General features: G+C 41.1%; 1 protein-coding gene across 1 annotated transcript in view; it reads right to left on the bottom strand.

The window, feature by feature from the left end:
• MID2 (midline 2) overlaps positions 5,583-25,927 on the bottom strand; it is a 100,854-nt gene continuing 80,509 nt past the window's right edge. Inside the window, 6 exon segments of the mRNA XM_005657908.3 lie at positions 5,583-7,051; positions 7,054-7,127; positions 7,493-7,700; positions 10,518-10,679; positions 18,426-18,659; positions 20,133-20,260. Coding sequence (XP_005657965.2) covers positions 6,726-7,051; positions 7,054-7,127; positions 7,493-7,700; positions 10,518-10,679; positions 18,426-18,659; positions 20,133-20,260 — 1,132 coding nt within the window. The 3' untranslated portion in view covers positions 5,583-6,725.

The following is a 25,927-nucleotide window of genomic DNA, read 5'->3' as shown; positions in this document are numbered from 1 at the left end:
CCGTGGCATATGAAGGTTCCCAGGTTAGGGGTTGAATCAGAGCTACAGCAGCCGGCCTACAACACAGCCACAGCAACACCAGATCCAGGCCACATCTGCGACCTATACCACAGCTCTCGGCAACACCAGATCCTTAACCCATTGAGCGAGGCCAGGGATTGAACTTGTGTCCTCGTAGATACTAGTCAGATTTGTTTCCATTGAGCCACGATGGGAACTCCATCAGGTTCTATTTCTATTCAACCAGCACTTACTACGAAGCTCCTATGTACAAATCTGGTAAAAACTTCCACTCTCACCCCTGCATCTCCAGTAAAGTCTTCCTTTTGCAGCTACCACTAGTAACTCTAGTTCATAGATCAAAGATGATTTAGCAAGACTCATTCACTTGGGTACCCCACCAGATTAAAAAATGTTAGGAATACCTTTTCATTTTAATATGCCTCCACAGAAATAAGTAGAGTCCTTGGAACGTAAACAAGCACCTCGTGAATGACCAGGTCAGACCAGTCACAACTGTAATTTGTGTATGATGCCCAACAAGACTACCTTGATCCTCTACCCCTAGCAATTCACAGTGAGGGAGAGTCATTGTCATTTGCTATCATGCCATATACATTTCCAAAATTCAGGTAACAGCCTACTTGGCCTCCATTACTCCTAATCTTTTTTGCCACATTTTTTATTAAAGTATAGTCAATTTACACTATTGTGCTGATTTCTGTGATACGGCATAGTGACCTAATCATATATATACATATATACACACACACACACATACACACACACACACACACACACACACACACACACATTCTTTTTCTCTTATTGTCTTCCATCATGGTCTATCCCAGGAGATTGGATATAGTTCCCTGTACTGGACAGCAGGATCTCTTTGCTTATCCATTCTAAATGCGATAGTTTGCATCTACCAACCCCAAATTCCCAGTCCATCCCACTCCCTCCTCCCTCCCCCTTGGCAACCACAAGTCTGTTCTCTGGGCATTACTCCGACTCTTTGTAAAAAGCACCTCACCCCCACCTTCAAGCTCAGCTTCACTGAGCCTCTAGAACGAACCCTATTTCTAGGTAGAGGAAGATCAAGAACCCCATGTGTGCTCTGGCCTGGCACATTAACATGGATCCAGCCTTTCTAAACATCTCATCCCCCCAAAATGTACAAACTCTTATCTGTGGGTAATAGCCTCATATTCAGCTTTTGCTTGGCTGTTTTCCAGTTAGACCACTAAGCCCCGATATTCCAAATTTTTATCTTTTAATCCTCTTGCCTTTGGGCTATAGTGCCTATAGGCCCTGGGTCTGCCAGCCAGTTTCAAGTCAGTTCTCCAGCTGCCACCCTTGACGGGCCTTCACTTCACACTGCATGCCTCCCTTAGTAACTCTGATTAAAGTATGTCCAAATCTCAGCTCTGGGGCGCCAGTGGAGGTGGGGTGGGGAGGTGTGGGGGTCGAGTGGGGGAATCACCGAACTCCCCCAGGTTCCTCCTACAGGCTAGATGTTTAACAGCAAGTCAGCTCGCATCTTCCAGACCTACCCTGACTTTAACCAATAGGTTTCAGCATTGGGATTTTCTTCATTCATCCTTAATGCCCACCTTTTTGCCCATCACTGAAACCAAAGGTGTCATGTTTCCTTGGGCCTTATACCTTCATTCTTTGGTCTTCCTGACTCGATATGTCTTGCTCCTGAAACCAAACTCTTCATGATTGGATCTCAATTTTCAGATGCTCTGGATCCTCCCTGCCCAAATCTCTATCTATTATAGAGTAATTAATTTCCCCCAAGTCATTTAGACAGTTCCAGCAACTCATGACCTCTTTCCTTTTAATCCCCCCCACCCCATTTAAACTCCAGTGAGAGACAATCAAGAACTCATGAATACATATATATTTATTTAATTCATAATATAGCATTTTTGGATGGGCTGGGATAGTTTAGAGGGATGAGGCTGTGCAATCCACAGATGCTCAGATTTCTGTCACTAGGAGAGACACTACTGGTCCAGAGTTCCCAGTACAAACAAGCCTGGGATAAAATATTTGATAAAAAAAGAGTCCAACGATATTCTAATAAATATTCTAGCCAACAACAACAACACAGTATATGTCTGAAGCTGGCAGACCAGACTGTAAAAGGCAGCTTCACCTGACCCGATGGCAGTCAACCTGGCCAACCTGTAATACACAGCCAAGTACAGCGCAATGGCTCTGAGGCTGCAATTGGCTTCAGGAATTGAAATAAGTGTGGGAGTGGTTCTCATCTGTCAGCCTTACATTCTCCATTCTGTAGAAGAAAGGGTATCAAATATTTGCAATTATCAAAAAGTCCATCCGTGGATCGTTCCATCCAGGTAGTCATATATAAATATGTAAACCATGGAAGCTTAGAAAATTCACCTAGTGTATCTTAGCTGAAAAGAACATAGATGTGATTTTGCTGCAATTTAAAATCCACTGCATCCAAAGTTACACAATGGAATTACATGATAAAAAGCATAGACAGATGCAGTTACTCTTACTTACAAGCAGCCAGAACTCCAATGTGGCATTTAAATTTCTTTCATATTCCCAAAACAAGTTTATTGTTGATTTTTTTGTGCTTTCTTTAATAAGACAATATAAAAAGTGGAAATAAGCATACATTACAGAGAGAAAGAATAATCTGCTAGCAGAAAGGATCGTAGGAGAACAAACTGAGGACAGCGACAATGAAAACTTATGGAGTCACCTTCCCTGAAGATGTTAAATACAGGTCCTGTTCCCTTTGTCAACTGGGCTTAGCTAGAGGTAGGTCAATGACTTCTTTTAAGGGACCTGGCACTGCCAGTATTCTATGAAAGTATTAAGTTTACTGGAGTAAGTATTTGAGACTCACCACACTCCCACCCAATACTGTGCCACCATGTTTTTTCTTGGAAAGCACTTTTCATGTATTTGGCTTGGAAACGTCATTGCTTACCCCAAACCCAGTTTAATTTCCTACTTTATTCAGTAGGCTTAGCTCTGAGTGATTTTTGGCTAAAACCACAACTGAAATCCACATTCAAAGAACAAAGTTTGAAAAGACCAAAAAGTTATTGAAAAGAATGGTGCCACATGCTCTAGACAATTCCCCAAGTCAACTTCCAAAGAGCTTTTGAGGAGGACAATACTCATTTATATGTATGAGTCCTGGGACATTTGCAAAATAATATCAATACAGCCCAAATGGGGAATTAGCCAAAGTTTTCTGCCCCAGAAACAACAAACACCAACATGGATATCAGAGTACAACAGGGAAACTTTGATTATTCGTTCGTTCATTCATACATTCATGCAATTAACATTAGCCAGGCAACTACTCTGTTCCACCCACTTTGCCAGGTGTTAAAAATACAGCAACAAAAACAAAAGACACAGCCCCTGCCCTCATGGTATTCACAGTCTAGTGAGGAAGAAGATTCTTATGTGTTAAACTTTTGTGTGCATCAGAATTACTTGGGGAGCTTGTTAAAAATATAAAATTCCACCTATGTGCCCAGACATTCTAATAGATCAAGGGTGAGGCCTAGGAATCAATTGTCTCAACAAACACCAAAAATGATTCTAAAATGTGGTCTGGGAAGTTCCCGTCATGGCACGGTGGTTAATGAGTCCGACTAGGAACCATGAGGTTGCAGGTTCGATCCCTGGCCTCGCTCAGTGGGTTAAGGATCCAGCATTGCCATGAGCTGTGGTGTAGGTCGCAGACACGGCTAGGATCTGGGGTTGCTGTGGCTGTGGTGTAGGCCGGCAGCTGCAGCTCTGATTTGACCCCTAGCCTGGGAACCTTCATATGCCTCGGGTTCGGCCCTAAAAAGACAAAAAGCCAAAAAAAAAAAAAAAAAAAAAAAGGTGGTCTGAGGACCACACTTTGAAAAACACTGCTGTGCAAAGTGATCATTGCTGAGAGGGGGGCAAGCTCAGGGTGCTACAGACGCTCCAAAGAGAACATAAGCCAGTCTAGGGCTTCAGAAGTTAATCTAGTAGGGCAGGGCAGAGGTGGGGAAAAGCAGTCCAGCCTGGAGTCAAAAGCAGGGTGGGGAAATTGCAGCCTCATCTCGGGGTGCTAAAATCTAAAAAGGCACAAAAAATGGACAGCACGGGAGACCCAAGGCCAACCAACATAAGGAAAATTGGATTGGGTGGAGGTGGAGGATTCTGCACTTAATTGCATTTTCACACTATTCCCTTAATTTAGGAATAATTCCTGTTAACTCTGGGCATCAAAATTGTTAACAGTATCTCTCTTCCAGGACCAGAGAACAACTTGTACAGTCAAGCTTGATTAGAGTCATCAGTGTGAGGGGGAAAGTGTTAAAAGATAAAGCTGGGAAAGCAAATAGGGACTTAAAGAGCCAAACCCTAAGTAATTGGGACTTTCTACTGAATGCTACGGGAGCCAGCGAAGGGTTTTATGAAGAGCTTAAAAGCATCTGTTTTGTTTAGGAGTTTGGGGATAGGCCCTGAAGGAAAGACTTAGGAGTAACTGAGAAATGAAATACACACATTTTAAAGCACTGCTATACGGTATTGGAGCTGGGGCTGAGCAGAGGAGATTAATATTTGTTGCATACTTAACTCAAGGCCATGCTTACAAGTTAAGGATGCCACACTGATGCCATACTTAAACTAAAGGCCAGGTGCTGTGCTAAGCAGTTTATGTGTGCTATCTTTTGGAATCTTCGCAACAGCCTTGTGAGGTAGGTATTATAGTACAGAAGAGGAAACAGGGGCTCAGAGAAGTGAAGTGAAACTTGCCCCAGGTCACACAGCTAGGCAGTGGCAGAGGAAATAGATGATTTTAGTCCCAAGGTTCTGGAGATGTCCATCACCGCAAGCTGTTTTCCAGCAGTGGCGAATCTTACCAAGGTTGCTCATTTCCTGATTAGCAGTTAAGCACATATGGTTTTTAAAGCCAAAAATCTGACTCTGCCACAGGATAGGTAAGTTGGAAGCTGCCATCTGTATCTACAATCAGTCTTGCTTCTCGTGTTAGGCGTACAAGCAATGCAAAACTGTTCCTTAGGGGATGTATAGATGTCCTCTCCTACAGAAGAGTAAACTAGTTGACAGCAGGGACTGAGGATTGTCAACATGGCAGCTGCCGTGTGGTACCTGGCATCTAGCAGTTTGTTGAATGAATTAATGAATGAACGTCCACCATGGTGGTGGAAAGGAAGAGGGGGAGATGTTCTGACAATGTTTCAAGGCTCTGATGGGGGGGGGGGGCTTGTTACAACTTCCACATTGTAACGAGAATAGTATTTTCACAAATCCCAAGAAGTAGACTCCTTGAAGCAGATTGAGCTCCTGAGAGGAGAAAGCTCTGGGGCCGACAGTCCTAATCCCAGCACTGGAACTGACAAAAGCATAGACTATAAAGCTTGATTCCCTTCGAGGACAGCGATAAGGACTGGGATGAAGGTTACATCTGCATTTGCCATGAAGGGCTGGCTAAGCAAATGAATAGTGTAAACAAGATCACGGAGAGGAATGAGTATTGGACCTGTTTAAGAAAACAAACTATTCTCAGGCATTCGTAAGCACTTCAGAAGTGTTTTATCTGAAAATATAAGTATATTTATATGCAAATAGTTGTTGCACTTACAACGCTCCATTCTTACTGATTAAGTAAATAAAGCAGGCTCCTAGAGAACCTTCATTACGCAAATCCTTTTTTTTTTCAGCCTAATTCTAGTAACTGTATGTACTTGAGAGTAATACAACTGTATTTCTGTGAAATATTCTCTGATGGAATTCTTAAGAATTCAGACAAGCCTGCTCCATTAGGTAGCATCAATGAAACTGTGCTACATATAACATGTCTACCTGAATCAATTTTCTATCCAGCGGTAGCATCTCTTGTGCAATTTTGTCTCCCAGTCTCTCCGAATCCAACCTAGAGCCCTTCCCGCCATCTGTGTCATTACCGCATCTGCATGAGTGTGTGACAGGAGGGAGGGAGGAAGGCATGAATGGAAGGAGGGAAGAAACGTGGACTAACTTTGATGTTCCCTTTAGGGGACAATAATGGATGGTATAATTTATTTTCCCTTCCAGTATATTTCTCACTCAAATGAGTAAATTAAAAGTTTATTATGTATATATAATTATAAAATGAATATATAATATATATTATTTATTCATTTTATATATATATTATATATACACATACATGTTTTCTTATAATAAATCCTTGATTGTGGGTTTTTATAAAAAGCTACACATAATATGGGGTCATTTGACGCTTCAAAATTCTACTTGGCCCAAGTGGCCAGGACTAAAAAGGCTGACACACCCCCCGCTTTCCCACTGGCTAGCCCCTTGTTCAGAGCATATTTCTACATTATTTCCCTCGAACTACCCTAATTCCTTCCAATAGCAGTTACGCTCCTAAATCATTGGGAATTTTTAATTCTCCAATGACAAGAGAAGCATTCTCCACATTTCTTCTCCAATGGCTTGAACCCAGACTCCTCAGATAATTCATTCTGAGAAACTCAGTACATGAATTCAAATACAAGCTTGAATGCACAAAAATTAAATCTATAATATCTAGTTATTTTGGAGGCTTCAAATGAACTTTATTTTTGTCTCCGGTATATTATTTGACACTAACTGAGGTTTAGGAGGGGAAGAACTGCTGAACTGGAGAGCCAGTGAATTATATGCTCTCTTGAAACTTAATGGCAAGCTTTCATCCCAGAAACATAAGGGGATTCTTGAGGCCTGCAGTTGCATTCCTGCCGCTCGGGGTAATCAATAAAATCTGGGGCAGGCAAGCCAGACAGGATCATTAGGGATTTGTTCCAGATTGTGAATGTTGGACAAACTGGAAGAATGAAGGTCACATCGAAAGTATGAAGATGGAGAGAGTTAGCTGGGTCATAGAAAGACAGCATGTTGTTGTCATAATCCAGAAGGACACCCAGACGCTTCAACTGCGGGTGCACGTCCACCAGCATTTCCTTATTGTTATGTCTCACGACGAAGTTACTATTGCATCGGAGAACACCCACGAGGAGGCGTTCTTGCCAATCCATTCATTCTTGGGAGCTGATTTGTAGGCAATGCCAATTGCATACCTGTGAGACAGGGGAAAAAAGAAAGGAATAAACATGTATTGATGATCTGAGTTGTGCTAGACACCACACATCTAAGAAAGAGAGTACATGTTTCTTCCTTAAAGAGTCTACATTTAGATCCATAATACGGATAGCGCCAGAGCTTTAAAAAAAAAAAAGTTAGCAATTAGAGTGTCGTAATTTTCAAGTCCTAGCTCAGTATATTTTCCAAGATTTTATTTTTAAAAAGTTGGCAAGTGTTTCTAGGAGTGGTTTCCAACACATACCTTTTAACCCTGACATCCTGGTATTATGTTTTGCTATAGAACTGAATTGCCAAAGACCCCGACAACAGGGGAGAGAAAAGAAAAGTGGGATCGACTCACCATGTGGAGGAACCCATGACCACCTCCCAGTAGTGGCAGCCACTGTCAATGAATATATTTCCTGCTGCCCCATAGCACCCTGTGCCACTAAACCTCTCTGGGGTGTGGCTCTTCTTCAGAGAGCTTTCATCTTTCTCCATCTGCAATCCATCATTGGAGATCTTCAACTTCTTGTGGGTCATTTTGGGATCCAGTTTAAAGGGTTGGCCTGAAGAAAGCAGAAAGAAGATAAATGCATGAGGGAAATTCCAGTCGTGGCTCAGCAGTAACGAACCCGACTAGTATCCATGAGGATGTGGGTTCAATCCCTGGTCTCGCTCAGTGGGTTAAGGATCCAGGGTTGCGGTGAGCTGTGGTGTAGGTCAAAGACGTGGTTTGGATCTGGCGTTGCTGTGGCTGTTGGGTCGGCCGACGCGACAGCTCTGATTTGACCCCTAGCCTGGGAATGTCCATATGCTTCAGATGTGGCCTAAAAAGACAAAAGAAAGAAAGAAAGATGCACGGGGAAGTAGTTAAGAATTCTATCTTTGTCCTCCAGAACCATCGCTACCAGAGGAGCCTTGATATGATGATCATTCTTGAGTCAGTGAAAGTCAACCGGTGTTTGGATTATATTAAGGAGACAAGGCAGAAGCTACTGTTTTCAATAAAATAAAAATAAGCTGCCCTCCCCTTCAGAGACTATCGAATTAAAAGAGGGCTCTCAGGGTCTCATGTTCTCAAATCAGTTTTGTACTTTGCTTTATTTCAGTGGGTAGTTTGGGAGGAGCAGATTTTAGGGGAAGGAGATTTGAGGTGAGCAAGCGAGGGAACAGATGAGATCACTGCTGCTTGGTGGCAGAATAGGAAAAACCCTGAGAATAACTCAACCACGGGATAATTTTTTTTTTTGCTCTCTAACTACTGGTATGTAAGTAACATATAATTAGGTAACTTTGTTAGAATGACTGTTGCATCATCAATAATTAAAGAAAATATTTGCTGTGTAGGATCATTCATAGCAAAGAATTCCTTATAGCCATATAACACAACCAGGGAGTTACTAAGAGCCAACAGCTGGGTATGGCAAGAGCTGTATTACACAAACATTTCAGAGGAACATGGTCCTGCCAGCCTAGTGGTTAAGGATCTGGCGTCATCACTGCTATGGCTCGGGTCACTGCTGTGGGACAGGTTTTTTTTAAAATGTTTTATTATAGTTGATTTGCAATGTTCTCTCAACTTCTGCTGTACAGCAAAGTGACCCAGTCATACGTATATGTATATTCTTTTTCTCACATTACCCTCCATCATGTTCCATCACAAGTGACTAGATATAGTTCCCTGTGCTATACAGCAGGATCTCATTGCTTAGACACTCTAAATGCAATAGTTTGCATCTACTAACCCCGAACTCCCAGTCCACCCACTCTCCCCTGCCTTGGCAACCACAAGTTTGTTCTCCATGTCCATGAGTTTGTTTCTTCTCTGCAGATGGGTTCATTTGTGCCATATATTAGATTCTAGATATGTGATATCGTATAGTATTTGTCTTTCTCTTTCTGACTTACTTCACTTAGCGTGAGAATCTCTAGTTCCATCCATTTTGCTGCAAATGACATTTGGTTGTTCTTTTTCATGGCTGAGTAGTATTCCATTGTGTGTGGCGCAGGTTTGATCCCTGGCCCAGGAAGTTCCACATGCCCTAGGCATGGCCAAAACAAACAAACAAAAAACCACATCTGACAGATACCACTGGTGAATATCATACCCACCCCTTACTTTTTGTCTCTTACCCACCTTCACTATAGAGGCTAGCAAAGCTAACTATTCAAGCTCTTAGCCTCCCTTGCTGCTAGAGGTGACTAAAAAGATCAAAGCAGAAGTCAGATAGGGTAAGGGAAACTTCTGGGAAAGTGCCTGCTTTCCTGATAAAAAGGGATAGCCATCACGTGTACAAACCGTTTGCCCCAATCTTTCCATCTTGAAAGGAAATGTGACATCTAGAGGTGGCAGTGGCCACTGGTGACCAGGTGGCAATGAGCCAGGACACAAAGGGAGAAGAAGCCTGGGTCTTTTATGACATCACACAGCTGCTGCCCCCACCCTGAACTGCCTACCTTCAAACTTCTTGCTATGTGAGAGAGAGTGGAAAAAATACTCCTTGTTTAAGCTGCTAACAAATATTATTTGTTAAGCTACATTAGTTGGATTTTTCTGTCACTTTCAGCTGAAAACATTCCAAACAGGTATGGCTCCTCTGTAGTTGGATTTTACCAGATTAACACAAACAGTACTTTTAGTCTGTTGTCCCCCCAGCATCAAGGTGGAGTCCAGAGAAAAATTCTTCACCAACATCCTTCCAAGCCACCAGCTATTATATATAGACCTAAATCCCTTGTCCAAAGCCCAAACACCAAAAGTAAAGCTCCTCTCTCTACCCAGTGCCTCTGCCCTCTCACACTGCCCTGGGGGACAGTGTCAGGCTAAGTGTACTTGCTGGCATGGAGGGCAAAACTGACCTCTCTCTCTTTTTTTTTTTTGTTTTTTTTTTGTCTTTATAGGGCCACACCCGCGGCATATGGAGGTTCCCAGGCCAGAGGTCTAATCGGAAATGTAGCTGCTGGCCTACACCACAGCCACAGCCACAGCCACGCCAGATTCGAGCCACATCTGCGACCTACACCACAGCTCATGGCAATGCTGGATCCTTAACCCACTGAGCAAGGCCAGGGATCGAACCTGCCACCTCATGGTTCCCAGTCAGATTTGTTTCCGCTGCGCCACTCCCTGACCTCTCCTTTTGTTTGCCTGTGTTACAGTTGCTCTGGTGGCACAGGGAAGTTCCCGGGCCAGGGACTGAATCCACACCACGGCTGCAAACTACACCGCAGCTGTGGCCACATCGGATCCTTTAACCTGCTGCACCAGGCCAGGGATGGAACCCACACCTCCACAGCGACCCAAGCCACTGCAGCTGGATCCTTAACCCACTGCGCCACAGCAGGAACTCCTGAGCTCTCCTTTTGGAATGGGCCCAACGTACTGTTTGTTTTGAGTCGGGTAGGTTCACTGTTCCGGCTGCCCGCTTGGTTTATGGCTTTAACAATGAAGATGTAGCGTGTCCCGCTCTGCAGCCCGTGAACTGTGTAATGGTTCTGTTTGATGTTGGGTACAATCATCCAGCTATCCACGGAGTTGTACAGGCCTGTAATGTGGGCAAAAACAAGGCTGTTAAGGTAATAGCGAGAGGATAAGAAAGCACACTGAGAATTCATCCTAAGTCCCCCTGAAAGTAAACTTCATTTTGTTTTCTTTCCAGTCCTGGAAGACATAGGGAGATGAACCTCCTCTGCTTCTTTTCTCCCTTGGATCTAAGTTTATGTCAGGCTCCTTGCTTCTGGTAATTGACAGTAACCACTAGTGAAAGTTAGCTTACTCCAATTTACTGCCAAATCATATAGAAAAACGTCTATACAAAAATCACAGAATCATCTTTTTTTTTTTTTTTTTTTGCCTTTTCTAGGTCCGCACCTGCAGCATTTGGAGGTTCCCAGGCTAGGGGTCGAATCGGAGCTGTAATCACGGGCCTACGCCAGAGCCACAGCAACGCGGGATCCGAGCCGCATCTGCAACCTACACCACAGCTTACGGCAACACCGGATCCTTAACCCGCTGTGCGAGGCCAAGGATAGAACCCGCAACCTCATGGTTCCTAGTCAGATTTGTTAACCACTGCGCCACGACAGGAACTCCCAGAATCATCTCTTCTATGGAGTCTCTAGCTCTTTAACCCAAAGGTCCCGTCTTCTGAGATCTGAGTTTGACCTTGAAGGGGTGGGTTCCATGCAGAGCACAGTAACATGGAATCTCAGAGCCAAAAGGACACCTAGTCACCACATTTCCTTCATTTTACAAAAGGAACCTAAGATGGAGAGAAGAAAAGTGATTTTCCCAAGGCCTCAGACAGCTGGGGATGGTGTGAGTGGAACCCTGGTTTCTTTAATACTAGTCCAGTGTTGTCTCCACTACATTACAATTCATGGAGCAAGCAACAGTACTCCTTGGTCTCTGAAAGGTAGTGTAGCCTTCAGGCTCATGATTCAACACTCCCACACCATCCTCACCCTTATTTCCAAAACTAGCTGGGCTCCAAGGTGTCACAGGGAAGTCCAGGAGATAATATAACAATCAATAGGAAATATAATCTCTTTACTTGACACTACTCAGTTTTACTCCTTCCTGGTTCTGATTCTAATATTCTTTTGAGGTTGGGTGGTCCAAGAACACATTGTTGTCTGGAACCTTCTTCCCTCTCAAGTAGGGGAGAAAGAGATCTAGGTTTCTGCTTTTGAAACTCTTTAGACCATAAACATTGACTTAAACAGAGAAAAATGTACATAATTAAAAACATGTATTTGGCTAATTTTTAGTAAAAGCAGGATCAACATTCTAGTCTGCAAATTATCTAGACTTCTCTCTTATGTTACCTGCTTTTTAGTCAGGTTACCAATTTTTAACCATAATTCTACCAGAGTATGGAAAAGAAAGGGCAGGGGGAAGATGAGTGGTGAATTGAGTCATTTCTATGCAGCTTTAGCAAAAGGTTTAGTGAGGTTGAAAGTTGGAAATAATAATAAGGGATTTGAAAGAGATATGATCAGGAAGGTTTTATAATTAACTTGGGGGGAAGTAGGAAAAGTAAATTAAAAGTAGGAAAAGAAGCATAATGGAGTGCTATAGAAAGAGGAAAAATTGGTGATGTTTAGTGACTCTCATGGAAAGACCATAAGGATTAAGGGCCAGGAACAATGTCTGAGAGCTTGGTTGCCTATTTACCAATGCAAAGTATGAATCATAAACTGCATATTAAATTTGAATACAAAGGGGGAAATATATGATCTCCCAGGTATACTTCTAACAATACAAAACAATCAAAAAACCCCAAAAGACAAAAGAAACTTCAAAGTGAAGTACTATGCACCTATGAAAAAGGAAGAAAATCTCTATGAACTGATATGGGATGATTTCCAAGATATACTGTTAATTTAAAAAATAAAATCGCAAAAGAGTATATGTAGTATGCTACCTTTTTTGCAAGAAAAAAGGGCAAAATACAACATATATTTGCTTAGACTTATGAAACAATAGTAACTACAGGAAACTAGAAAGTAATCGATTTGGTTAACTACATGGGATTTGGGGTGGGGGAAGAGAATTAAAAGGATACAGGAGAGAATGACACTTCTCTGAGCATACCTTTTTTGTAGAGTTTTCCTTTTTGGAAACATACTGTTGTTTTACAAATTCAAAAAAATTAAATGAAATCAATATGAATGGAAAGAATGGGGTCTAAAACTAAAGGCAAATGGAGACAAATGAAGCCACTTGCATTTTAAGTATAAAAAAACCACAGCAAAGGGATGGGGGCAAGAGAAGAATTGCAAACCAATCCCCAACGATTGTTTGTTTTTGTAGTGCTATGGGCAACGGCATTCTGAAACAATTTCAAATATACTATGCGATGGAGCAAATGAGCATCTGTGTTGGTGTTGTTGGGAGCCAGGGTTCTCATTGCGGAAGTAGGAACATACAACTATGAAATGGGGGATGGCAAGGAGGAACCTGTGGGGATGGACTGGAATTGGAAGTATTGACATGAACTCATGATTTCTAAAATATGTGTATGTATGTGGACACATATGCACACATGTTAAGTGTGTGTATATTATATGTGTGTATGTATATGTGTGTGGGGTGTTGAGTGTGTATTTCTAGTACCCAGGTCTTGGATTCTAATACATTTTCCCATTCAAAGGGACCAGGGTGCAGTACTCTTGTGGCTCAGCAGGTTAAGGATCTGGTGTTGTCACCACAGCAGCTCGGGTCACTGCTATGGCATGGGTTCAACCCCTGGCCTAACAACTTCCACCTGTCACGAGCACAGCCCCCCAAAATTAAAAGGGACCAGGGTTTTTCAGAAAAATGGCTGATTTCAAGGCTAGGGCAGGATATGATCAAAAAGAATCTAGAACCTTTTGCTGTGCTGGAAAGTAAGGAAGTGCTTAAGAAAATGTTAGAATATAAGGATCCAGGAGTCATCTTAAAAGGCTCCCACTGGCTGAATCTGGGCAATCTGAGCACCAAAATAAGTAAGGGCAGTAAAGAATTATAAACCACTGAATGAAGAGAATCCGTGAGTCCATACTAAGAAATAGAAAAATGAACAAATGAAGGGTGAGATTTTGCTTACAGTAGAATGTGGAGTAGTAACGTGTAAATGTGGGTGGGAAGGCTCAGTTGGAAAATGATCATTTTGCCATCATTAGAGTAAAGGCTGGACCAGGTAAGAATTATTGATAGATGCTAAAAGAGGAGTGGGAGTGAGATGGATTCGATGAGGAAGGGAGGATATTTTCGCAGTCTTAAAGCATCACTGCACAGTTGTTTATGAGTTGCAAAAGGAAAAAAAGTAACTATGCAGAGAGGAAATTAGGCAACACCTTTGATCAGGCTATCAAAATTAGCATCGTTGGTGAAGGGCAAGTGGACACTGTGTCTCCAAATGTGATGTCCTAAGGAAAACACATCTCTTATGTGATACTCCAGCCGCGAACGCCTAATCTGGATATAATCGTGAGGAAACATCAGATAAACCCAAAATAAGGAGCAGGACAATAAATAAATTAAAAGGCACCTTTAAAAATATCGATGTCATTAATACATTGCTATTAGTGTATTAAAGACAAAGAAAAGCTGAGAAAATGTTGCAGATTAAAGGAGGCTAGAAATATGACAGTTAAATCTAATGCCTGCTCTTAGGCTCTACAGGACAATATTGGGTCCTTTATATGTTCTAAAATATATTATTGGGTCACCTGTCAAGATTGGAATGTGAACAGTGAATTAATGAATAGTTGTGCGTCAACATCTAACCTCTCTTAAAGTTGATAAGTGTACTGCAGATACATAAGAGAATTTCCTTATTCTTAGGAAACACACACTGAGGAACTTAGGAGTGAAAGGTCATGATGTATGCAATTTACACTCAAATGCTTCATAAAAAATAGAGAGAAACAAAGCATGTTAGCAAATGACTCAGGAAAAGGGGAAAATATTAACAAAGGGTGAATCTGGGTAAAAAGTCTCTGGGCGTTCTTTGTGCTAGTCTTGCAACTTTTCTGTAATTTTGAAATCATTTCTAAATTTTAAAAAGGTGCATATAGGATCCTCTGGGTATTACTGCCACTTGATGAGATGGGATTTATCATTGAATTATGGTAATGAACATCCAGAAGAAGAGAAAATGTGGGAAAACCTCATGAGAAAGTTCAAAAGGGAAAGACCAAAACAATATGGAAATCCGTGAACCTGAGTGTATTTGCATATGGTGAGCATTTGCATGAGAAATGAAAAGGAGGGGAAATGGAAGTTACATCTTCGTGGCAGCATGTTACAGACTGCCTGGCCAGACAGAGGTTAGAGCCACTTGCTTTCATGATGCAAAATGCAGGACTGAAACAGAGGAAAGATACATAGTAATGGGGAAGAAGATCATCCAAGCATCGGTTGGAATTCTCCTTCAGCTATCAGCATCAGCTGAAATATTATTGGCTTGTGACCATTTCAGATCTTCCCTAAGGTGGGCAGAAAGTTTAAAATAAAGGAGGAAAGTTGAAAAAAAAAATAAGGGGAACTACGTCCCCAGACAAAATTCTAACCAAGGAGGAAGAAATTTCTGGTTAAAGAAAATGTGGAGTTTGACTATTTTAAGATTCTTCATATAAGTAGTATCATATAGTATTTGTCCTTCTGTGTCCAGCTTATTTCACTTGGCATAATGTCATCCAGGTTCATCCATGGTATTGCATGTGGCAGGATTTCCTTCTTTTTAAAGGCTTAATAATATTCCATTTATATATACACCACATTTTCTTCATCCATTCTTTTTTTTTTCTTTTTATGGCTTGAACCTGTGGCCTATGAAGTTCCTGGGCTAGGGGTTGAATCAGAGCTGCAGCTGCCGCAGCGATGCCAGATCCAAGCCACATCTACAAACTACACTGCAGCTTGCAGCAACACCAGATCCGTAACTCACTGAATGAAGCCCAGGATCAAACCCACATCATCACAGAGACAATGTTGGGTACTTAACCCACTGAGCCACAAGAGGAACTCCTCCATTCATTTTTTTTTTGTCTTTTGTCTTTTTAGGGCAACACCCGCAGTATATGGAGGTTCCCAGGCCAGGGGTCGAATCGAAGCTGTAGCTGCCGGCCTTCCCCACAGCCACAGCAACGTGGGATCTGAGCCAGGTCTGCAACCTACACCACAGCTCACGGCAACACCAGACCCTTAACCCACTAAGCAAGGCCAGGGATCGAACCTGGCCAGTGTCCTCATGGATACTAGTCAGGTTCATTAACCACTACGCCATGATGAGAACTCCCATTCATTTGTTGATGGACAATTTTTTGTATATCAATTATACTTCAATAAAGTGGTTTTTGAAGAAGAGAAAATGTGGGACAACCTCAAGGGAAAGTAGCCCTCAGAACCAGGGTTCAGGCAACAGTGGCAGGCCAGACCAGCATGGAGGACTGGAATCTTCATGAATGTTTATTCCAAGTAAAATTGTTCCAACTTTTTTGCCCATCACCACCCCAAATTTTGCTTCAGGGCTCTGCCCTTGTCCCTATCCTATTCCACTTTCCTATCAATGATCAGAGGAAGAAGATATGAAAGACAGGCTTGGTGCCAGGGGTGTGTGGGGGGGGAGTAAATATATTGAAAGGCAGAATCTAGATACACAAGGATTTGGACAGGCTCGAATGAGGAGTCAGAACTAACCAGATAAAATGCCACTGGGAATAAACTCAAAGGGTTGTACTTCAGTTTAGACGCTCAGTCGTATAGGATTCAGATGTGGAATACCTGCAGATTTCAGCTGACTATACGCTCAGGCAACACAATAGTCAACGTGGCTGCTGGAAGAAAAAGGTATGGGGCGAGGGAACATCAGCTAATGCACAGGAGCAATAATTCAGCTCTCCTCTGCGGTGGGCAGACCCCTTTCAAAGTCCTGTTATCACTTTTTTGACAGCACATTTTATAAAGCCCTTTGACAAACAGGAGTGTGTCCCAGAAAAGGATACCACAGTGGTTAAAGGGTCTGAAACCATGGCACATGAGGATGCTTAGCCTGGAAAAGAGAAAATTTTGAAGGGAAAAGAGAAAATTTTGAAGGGACGTGAGAGCTACCTAAAATTATCTGAAGAATTGTCATGTTGCTAGCGAGGCACAAAAGGGAAGCTGTGGGTTCATTCACTAAGCTTGGAGTCTTGACAGGCTTGGGTTCAAATCACGACCCCATCAGTTTGTCGCTCTGTGACTTTGGGCAATTCATGTAACTTGAGCTTCAGTTTCTTCTATATAAAATGGAATTAATATCGTCCATTTCATAGGGCTAAGTAAGAAGTCAAGAGGACCAAATTAGATAACGGAGTATTTGTAAATGGAAAAGGATACTACATATATAAGCTATCATTGTTATTATTCTTCACTAGGAGGAAGGGTTAGGCTTATCATAAGGAAGAACTGACAATCGTTTATAGCTGCACAACAACTGAATGGGCTGTTTTGCTGGAACTCGGCTACAGTTCAGTTGGAGCAGAAACAGGTCAAGCACCTACAAGATATCTCGTAGAAAGGAAGAGGATTTGAGGAGATGAATTCTGAGGTCCCTTCCAATTCTAAGATGCTATGATCTTATCACTATGAAGAATTATCCTTTAAGTTTTTCTCTACAAAGGACTATATGGCCTTGAAAATCGAGGTGACAGCTGACAGCCTTTTGATCTCTGTCACTTCTTGGACTTATTCTCAACCCCAGGAGACCACCTTTCTCCCCCACATCAGGAAAGAGAAGCCGTTACTGGCTTTAAAACTTTCCAGAGCAGGAGAGACAAGTGCAAACAAGCATATTGGGGAGGCCTTAGTGGTTTGTGACTTTACAACCTGAAGAAACACCCAGCAACACAGCTACCAGGGCCAAGTGGCTTAGGTTGGAGCTGCACGAGGCAAGTGTTTTTTAGAGTTTGACCCTAAATGTCCTCTGACCTCCCCACCCCAATATGTGGCCCTAAATTGTCACAAAACGGGAACAGGAAACCTATCAATCAGGAGGGTTTTGTTGGAAACGCTCCTCTTATGCGGGTCTGTAAGGTCAGACACAGAAGCACAAACACAAGGTGAAGAGAAAAATACTAATTTGCAATTATGCAGATGCAGAACTCAGGGCGTGAATCAGTTCTAGTCTTGCATCCAGCTTTAATTCTGCGTTCATGTCCATTTTCCCCAGCACACTGAGCAGACCCTGAGGTTGGAGTTAAGGTCCCACTCTGCCTCGCCTTACTCCAGTTCATCAGAAGATGAAAGCATAACATGTGACCTGAACGACTGCTTTAGGGACATCTTTCATTTGGTGGCTCACTGATGCGTTTTTACTTTCAGTGTGATTCTTGGAGGATATGGCGAAGGGTCAGAGGGAAAAGTGACAGAGGCAGGAGGCTTGTCACTTGTTCATTGATCCAAATAGGTATGGTCAAGGAAGTGGTAGTCTTTGCATGTCATGTATCTTTCCATGATAATGAAGTGGGAAAGAATCAAGGCGAGAGATGTTCACACACATAGAATCAGCAATGATGGTGGCTCAGCTTCTCAGGAGCGAATTCTGAGCCGTGTTCTGATTTAGGAGAGTGGAGTGACATGGATCAACTAAGGAAAGGCTAAGAATTACATAAACAAATGGGAGTGGCCCCAGTGACTACCCAGCAAGGAAGTACGCAACTTGCTTGTCACCCATCAGTAAGGGCTTTGCAATACCCTGAGGGGGAGCTTGCACTGTCTATCAAACACTAGACTAAACAACCTAACATGTCTTACAAACACTTGCCTCGTGGAGCCCCGGCCAATCTTGAGCAGCTTACTGCTTCCTTACATTTCCTTATCTCTGGCCACAGGCCCCAACTACACCATGACTTACTGATGAAGTTAGCCTGGCCAGTGAATATGGTGTACTGAAGCTCATAGGAGCTGATGCTGAACTCATCATCCGAGATCCAGTGGACTGTAATGGTGTCATGGGAGGCAGTACAGAGTTCCTCTCGGATAGATGGTGGGTTTGGGGCTGTAAGGAAAGGTGGAAAAGAAGGTCAGGAAAGCATGCGCTCTGTCCTGGAATTTTACAATCATTACTTTCATGGCCCAACCCAACGTCTCGTGGAAAGGAGGTTTTCTTCATCAGAGGCTTTAGACTGCATGTACCATGCAACCTGAAGCCAAGTGCTGAGACCTCAAGTTCCCCCAAACTACTTTTGCTTTGATGATAAAGGTATTCAGGCAAAAGATCTAAGCCTAAGCCCTGGAGATGATTGCTCATCAATGTTTTTGCCCATTATCTACACTGCCTACGCAAACTCATAGATATGAGAGCAAAGTAAGTGGTCACGTGGTTTCCTTATTACACGACCTTCAACCTACTTGTTTTTCTTTGGGTTTTTTTTTTGTTATTTTTTTTTAATTTTTTTTTTTTTGTCTTTTCTAGGGCTGCACCTGAGGCATATGGAGGGTCCCAGGCTAGGGGTCAAATCAGAGCTGTAGCCGCCAGCCTACACCAGAGCCACAGCAATGTGGGATCTGAGCCGCATCTTTGACCTACACCACAGCTCACGGCAACGCCGGATCGTTAACCCACTGAGCAAGGGCAGGGATCGAACCCGCAACCTCGTGGTTCTTAGTCGGATGTGTTAACCACTGAGCCACGACAAGAACTCCTGTTTTTTTGTGTTTTTGGTTTTTTTTAATCGTGTATATATTTTTATTAGCAACTGTCACTACAATTTCTAGGGAACTCCTGTTTTTATTTCAAAATAAGTTTTATTATATACTTTGGGCAGTATTAATATGGGTGAATTGTGCAAATTAACATGAGTTCCCCCATCTGTAAAATGGGGGTGATAATTACTTCATAGATTCATTGTAAGGATCATGATATAAAATTACTATACAGTGTCTGGCATAAAGTAGAAGTTATCATGTGTGTATATTTTTCTCACGAAATGATCATTCAACAATCGTGAAGGTCACCAGTGTTTTGTTTTAACAGATTGGTTGCCTTCTTCATTTTCTAAAATTTTCTGTCAGATTTTTTTCTTTTTACATTTTTATTCCTAACCTGCTAATTCCTAAATTTCCTTAAAACCATTTGGATGGCACCTGTACCCATGTGAGACACTCTCTAATATTCTTCCATTACCAGTAAGTTTTACCCTGTAACAAGTGACATTACATTACTGATGGGCTCATAAGGAGAAAACCATCAGCAACTTCTTGTTTTTCACCTTTTTTTGTTTTGTTTTGTTTTTCACTTTTAAGTAGGGATGGTATGTATACCCATTCTGTCCTCAGAAATATCTGACAAACTACCTTCCTTTTCTGGTACATGAACTAAAATATATTCTATCTAAAAATATACATGTTACTGTTTAAAGGTTATAAAAGCATTTTCTTTATCAAAATTTTCCTTTTCAGATTATTTTAAAGTAAAAGCAAACCAAAAGAAACGTAGTAAAACCAGAAGGAAAGCACAATTTTTTCACACCTGTTAAATAATCTAGCCCCTCCAGCAGTTTCTTTTCTCTGGAAAAATCTAAAGCAAAGTTTTCAAAGGCATCATTAAAATTGATGTCTGGAATCAGAACTTGAGAAGATGCAGTTGCCATAGCGACCCTGGAAGAGAGAAAAGTACATCAATATACATCAAAATGGGTTTGCAACCTTTATCCAGTGTTTGAATTCTGGTTTAACAAGGTGAAAATAAGTGACTGGTAGGGTTTGATTCATTAAGGGGAAAATATCATATCTGTGCTTTTCCATTGGAAACCACTTAAATTTTAATCATCAGGAACCAATTAAGGGTTATACCATATTTATTCACATATGTTCACCCCTCAAACACACTCCCCCATTCAGTCTTAATTTGGAGAAGTAAATACAGGATTTTTTCCCCTCTGCATCATTTTTCCATCTGGCAGGCAGCATCAAAACTAGACCTTCGAAGGCTTGGTAAGAGCAGTTTGAGAGAATTTTTTCTCCCCCTCTTTTTTTTCTTTTTTAAATGCTAATCATCCAGCCAGCACTGGAGCTTGGTTAAAACCTTCCCCTAAATACTATACTTTGATCTTTCATAACACTGACATTTAATTTTATTATTCTCTAATTGTATAATGCTAGGTTAGTCTTATTATCTCCCCAACTAATTCGAAGTGTCTCAAAAGCAGGATCCATAATTTTGTACCTCTTATAATCTTCCATGGTCCCTGACACAGCATTGGACACATAGAGAATAAATAATTGTTGAATGACTAACTGAATAACTAACAACAACACGAATGCTAACCTTTATTGAGCATTTAGCATATATAAGACATCATGCGCGCCCTTTGCATACATTATTTAAGTTACTCTCTACCAGAATCCTGTGTAGCAACTGTTATTTCCATTTTGTAAATGAGACACAGAAAGGTTAAGTAACTTGCTCAAGGTCGCACAAGGGTCAGAAAAAAAGAAATAGAGCTGAACCCATGTTCATTGGATCCTAAACTCTATACCCCTGACCATTTAGACAGTGACTTTATTTTTCGAAAAGGTATATTTTTACGTACTTTAGCAATTCTAAACCACTGTGTTCTACATCAGAATTATCTCTGAGCTTTGATCAAAACATACATGTCTAGGCCCTGTGCCAGGCTTGAATTGGAGCCAATGAAGATCCTTGCGCAAGCAAATAACAGAAAGGAAAGAAACATTAACTGGGCAATAATATGCATGCTGGAGAAGAGGGAGGAGGCACTGAATGCAGGAAGAACAGAGAGGAAACTTGTATGTGAACTAGTTGTAAGGGGATGAGGAGTTAAATACATATCCCCTGCTACACATCTACCAACAGTAGCTTTGGGCCGTTTCTGAAAACAGAGATGTTTTAAGAATTAATTTTAGTATTTCTGTAGTATCCGTTGTGACTTCTCCTTTTTCATTTCTGATTTTGTTTATTTGGGTTTGTTCTCTCCTCTTCTTGGTGAGTCTAGCCAGAGGTTTGTCCATTTTGTTTACCTTTTCAAAGAACCAGTTCTTGGTTTTATTGATTTGTTTCTATTGTTTTTTGAATCTCTATTTTATTGATTTCCCCTGGGAACTATGTGTAGTCACTTATGATGGAGCACGATCATGTGAGAAAAAAACAATGTATACATGTATGTGTAACTGGGTCACCATGCTGGACAGTAGGAAAAAAAATAATGTATTGGAGAAATTAAAAAAAGAATTAATTTTAGGCCAGGATAAACAAATGAATGACTAATACAATGAGAGCCACTGAAGCATTTTAGGTAGAGGAGTGATGTGCTCAAATTTATGTTTCAAGACCAATACTCCAGCAGCAGTGGACTGCAAGGGGTCAAAACTGGAGGCAGATCAGATTTTAAGGTGTCTGGGAATGAGGAGAAGGTAAAGGTGTGACAGGAGTGTAGACAAATAAAACAGAAAGTTAATTCACAAAACATGAAAACAAATAGCCAATAAATATGACAAAGCCCAATTACATGAGAAATCAAAGAAACGTAAATTAAAATGAGGTAGTATTTAAGATTATACATAATGACTTTGTAGGAACTTTTATACCTGTATTAAATAATGCCTACATATTTTTATTGGAACTGAAAATGAATCAAATTTTGGAGGCCAAATTTAGCATTAAATGTCAAAAAAGGAGTTCCCTAGTGGCACAGTGGGTTAAGGATCTGGCATTGTCACTGCTGTGGTGCAGGTTTGATCTCTGGAACTTTCACATGCCTCGGGCCCAGCCAAAAAGAAAAAAAAAAATCAAAACAACTTAAAATGTAAATATTCTTTGACATCACGGTTCTACTTCAAGAATTTTTTTGATCCGTGATTATGTTCATTCTTAAGCCTAATGATCCCATAATTTACAAAATTTGTGCTAATGGCTTATCTCCTCCACTTTAACACTTCTAACGAGGTGGTAAAAGCAGCATTACCAATCACACATATACAGTAGTTCTATAGTTGTACGTGTTTTTGCATAGCTGTCTAAAAGACAATCCCGAATTATAACTTGGTCTGACTTAGTAAAAAATTCACAAGCAAAGTTTGCTTCTGTATCGTATGCTGAATTGCAAAAACAGCTGACCTTATAGATTATGAAATATGAGAATTGTTACATATTTTTATTTGGCATTATATATAAACGATACTAAAATGCCTTTCATTAAGTAAAAGGCAACATTTTAGATACAGAGAATTGCAATTAAATAAGCACAGTTAAGATCAAAAAGAGAAAGTAGACATTGTCAGCTTATCTTCAGTCTTGGCCTTAACAGAACACAACTGGAAGCACACACGAGTCTTGCTCTATTCTATGGGACAGTAAAGAGATCTCCTCAGTAGTTAGATATATTAAAATATATTAATATATCCAGTTATATAACTCTAAATATAAACTCAATCTCCTATAGGTTTTGAGATGGTAGTCACCATCTCTGTGAAAAACTGAATTTTTAAAAAAAATTTTATTGGGGTATAGTTGATTTACAATGTGTTATTTTCAGATGTACAGCAGGGTGAATCAATCACACATACACATATATCCATTCAAAGGGTGAACACTATTAATCAAGTCCAATCGTATCTTTAGAGGGGAAAACAAGGATTGTACTTGCAGAAATGGAATTACTATCAAAAATCATAAAGCTGATCATATTCATTGAGCCACAAGCTTATCTTATGTAAGCCATGACTGTCCAAAGGAAATATTCTATCAGCCATTCGTGATCTGAATTCTCGTGTATGAGATCAACTTAAATATGGTACATATAAAAAAGTCATGAGCCATGAGCTACTTCTGTTCTGCATTAAATAAGGCAGTGGCCAACTATTAACTCATTAGTAGCTTTTTTGAGTTAAGCTATCAAGTCTGCCTTTTCTCCCTTCTTAATGCCAGCAAAGAGCATTTCTTTTTTTTTTTTTTTTTTTTTTTTTTTTTTTTTTTTAATTTATACATTCATTTAACTAATTTTTTTTTTTTTTGTCTTTTGTCTTTTTTGTTGTTGTTGTTATTATTGTTGCTATTTCTTGGGCCGCTCCCGCGGCATATGGAGGTTCCCAGGCTAGGGGTTGAATCGGAGCCGTAGCCACCGGCCTACGCCAGAGCCACAGCAACGCAGGATCCGAGCCGCGTCTGCAACCTACACCACAGCTCACGGCAACGCCGGATCGTTAACCCACTGAGCAAGGGCAGGGACCGAACCCGCAACCTCATGGTTCCTAGTCGGATTCGTTAACCACTGCGCCACGACGGGAACTCCCAGCAAAGAGCATTTCTGTCCCAGGGATGTACTTCCTGGGATACTCCAAATACTCCATCAGCATCTCCTCTCCCCAGGTGATTGCTTTAGTTCTTGTTGGCATCTGTACAAGAGAATCCAGGGGTCTGACCTGTATTTTACCCAAACAGACCACAGAGATTTGGCCCAGCCTCATGTTTGCCTCTCTGTTCCATGGTAAGGATCTGGGAAAACTTTAGAACAAAAATCTTCTTGTCCTTTTTTTCAAAAAAAAAATTTTTTTGGGTCTTTTTCTAGGGCCGCACCCACGGCATATGGAGATTCCCAGACTAGGGGTCTAATCAAAGCTGTAGCTGCCGGCTCACGCCAGAGCCACAGCAACACAGGATCCAAGCCACATCCACCTACACCACATCTCACGGCAATGCCGGATCCTTAAGCCACTGAGCAAGGCCAGGGATCGAACCCATAACCTCATGGTTCCCAGTCGGATTCGTTAACCACTGAGCCACGACGGGAACTCCCTTCTTGTCCTTTTTAGCATTGCTCATTTTAAAATAATTCCTTCATTACACGCTACACAGAGGCTCCCACCTGTAAATCAGATGTCCTTCTAAGTACTTCATAATTTTTTTTACTAAAGAAATAACCAAGATGTATGCAAAGACACAACTACAAAGGCACTCGACACACCATATGTAAACTAATTGTCTAACAATGGGGACTGAGCTGAGTAATGTATTGTCCATCAAAAGATTAAACAAGATAAGACCACTGGAAATCAGGTTGTAAAAAAAATATCTAATGAGAGAGGAAAGTTTGTGATATATTGCTATGTTTCCAACATAGGGTAAAATGTAGTATATACAGCATGACCTTATTCTGTGATACATCTATATCTATATATCTATATCTATATATGGGTACTATACTCCCAAATGGTAGCAGTGGCTAGAAGGTTAAGGATGAGATTAAAATGACATTGAGGTATATGTAAGTCTGTGTGTGTGTGTGTGTGTGTGTGTGTGTGTGTCTGTGTGTGTGTGTCTGTGTGTCTGTGTGTCTGTGTGTGAGAGAGAGAGAGAGGGAGTATGTGTTGCTATGTTTAAGCTAAACACATCCACTATCTCTCAAGGCTCTGATCTCTATTAGAGATAATATAATAAATGTCATTTGTAAGGTGGCAGGAATAACTATCCCAGTTAAAATTTCATTTTAACTTAAGTCTTGGTTCTTGATACACTACCATGAATAATGGTGGGGAAGAATGTCAGACCCTCTGAGAAACCAGTAAGAAAGATATTTCAGTTGGGTAGATGATTCTTAAGCCATACCATGTAATTAGCCACCTATTCCACCAACCCCATAGGCCATAACCTGAGCTCATGAAAAGAAGATTTAGAGAGTTGGGAATCATCAACAGCTAGATAGTTTAAAAAAAAAAAAAAAAAAAAGAACCCCAGCTGCATGGTAACTGAAGCCCTAGGAAGTTTAAGTTTGCAACAGGGAGAAAGTGTAGTGAGAAAAGAGAACAGCTTAAGACAGAATCATGGGGGAAAATATCATTAAAGGAATGGGTCAAGGAAGAGTTGCTGCTAAAGGAAAATGAAACCAGATAGGTAGGAAGAAAGCGAGGAGTGCTCTCAAGCTAAAGGCAGAGAAATTTCAAGTTAAAATGGTCAGTAGGGACAAATGCTACTGAGAGACCAAGTAAGATGAGACAGTGTGATGAAACAAAGGAAGGTCTATTATATTTAGCAACAAGGTATTCATTTGGTGACCTTGGGAATAACACTTTCAATAGTGTCCTGGTGGCAGATTGCAAAAAGTTGTAGAGTGAGTGGGTATGATTACATACAGTGGTTTAAATATATGTTTTATCTCTGTTCGCATGAAATCCTGCTGAAATGACAGTCAAAGAAAAAACAAACAAACAAACATCATAAACCCACAAAGAGAATGGAAAAAGAGATGCCAGCAAGTAAGAGATTGTCAACAAATGTTTGGAAACTAGAAAGGGATGGAGAGTTCCTGT

This window comes from Sus scrofa, chromosome X (assembly GCF_000003025.6).
Source record: "Sus scrofa isolate TJ Tabasco breed Duroc chromosome X, Sscrofa11.1, whole genome shotgun sequence".
NCBI classification, from domain to species: domain Eukaryota; kingdom Metazoa; phylum Chordata; class Mammalia; order Artiodactyla; family Suidae; genus Sus; species Sus scrofa.
The sequence above is the reverse complement of the archived record's forward strand: the minus strand, read 5'-3'. Positions and strand labels throughout refer to the sequence as shown.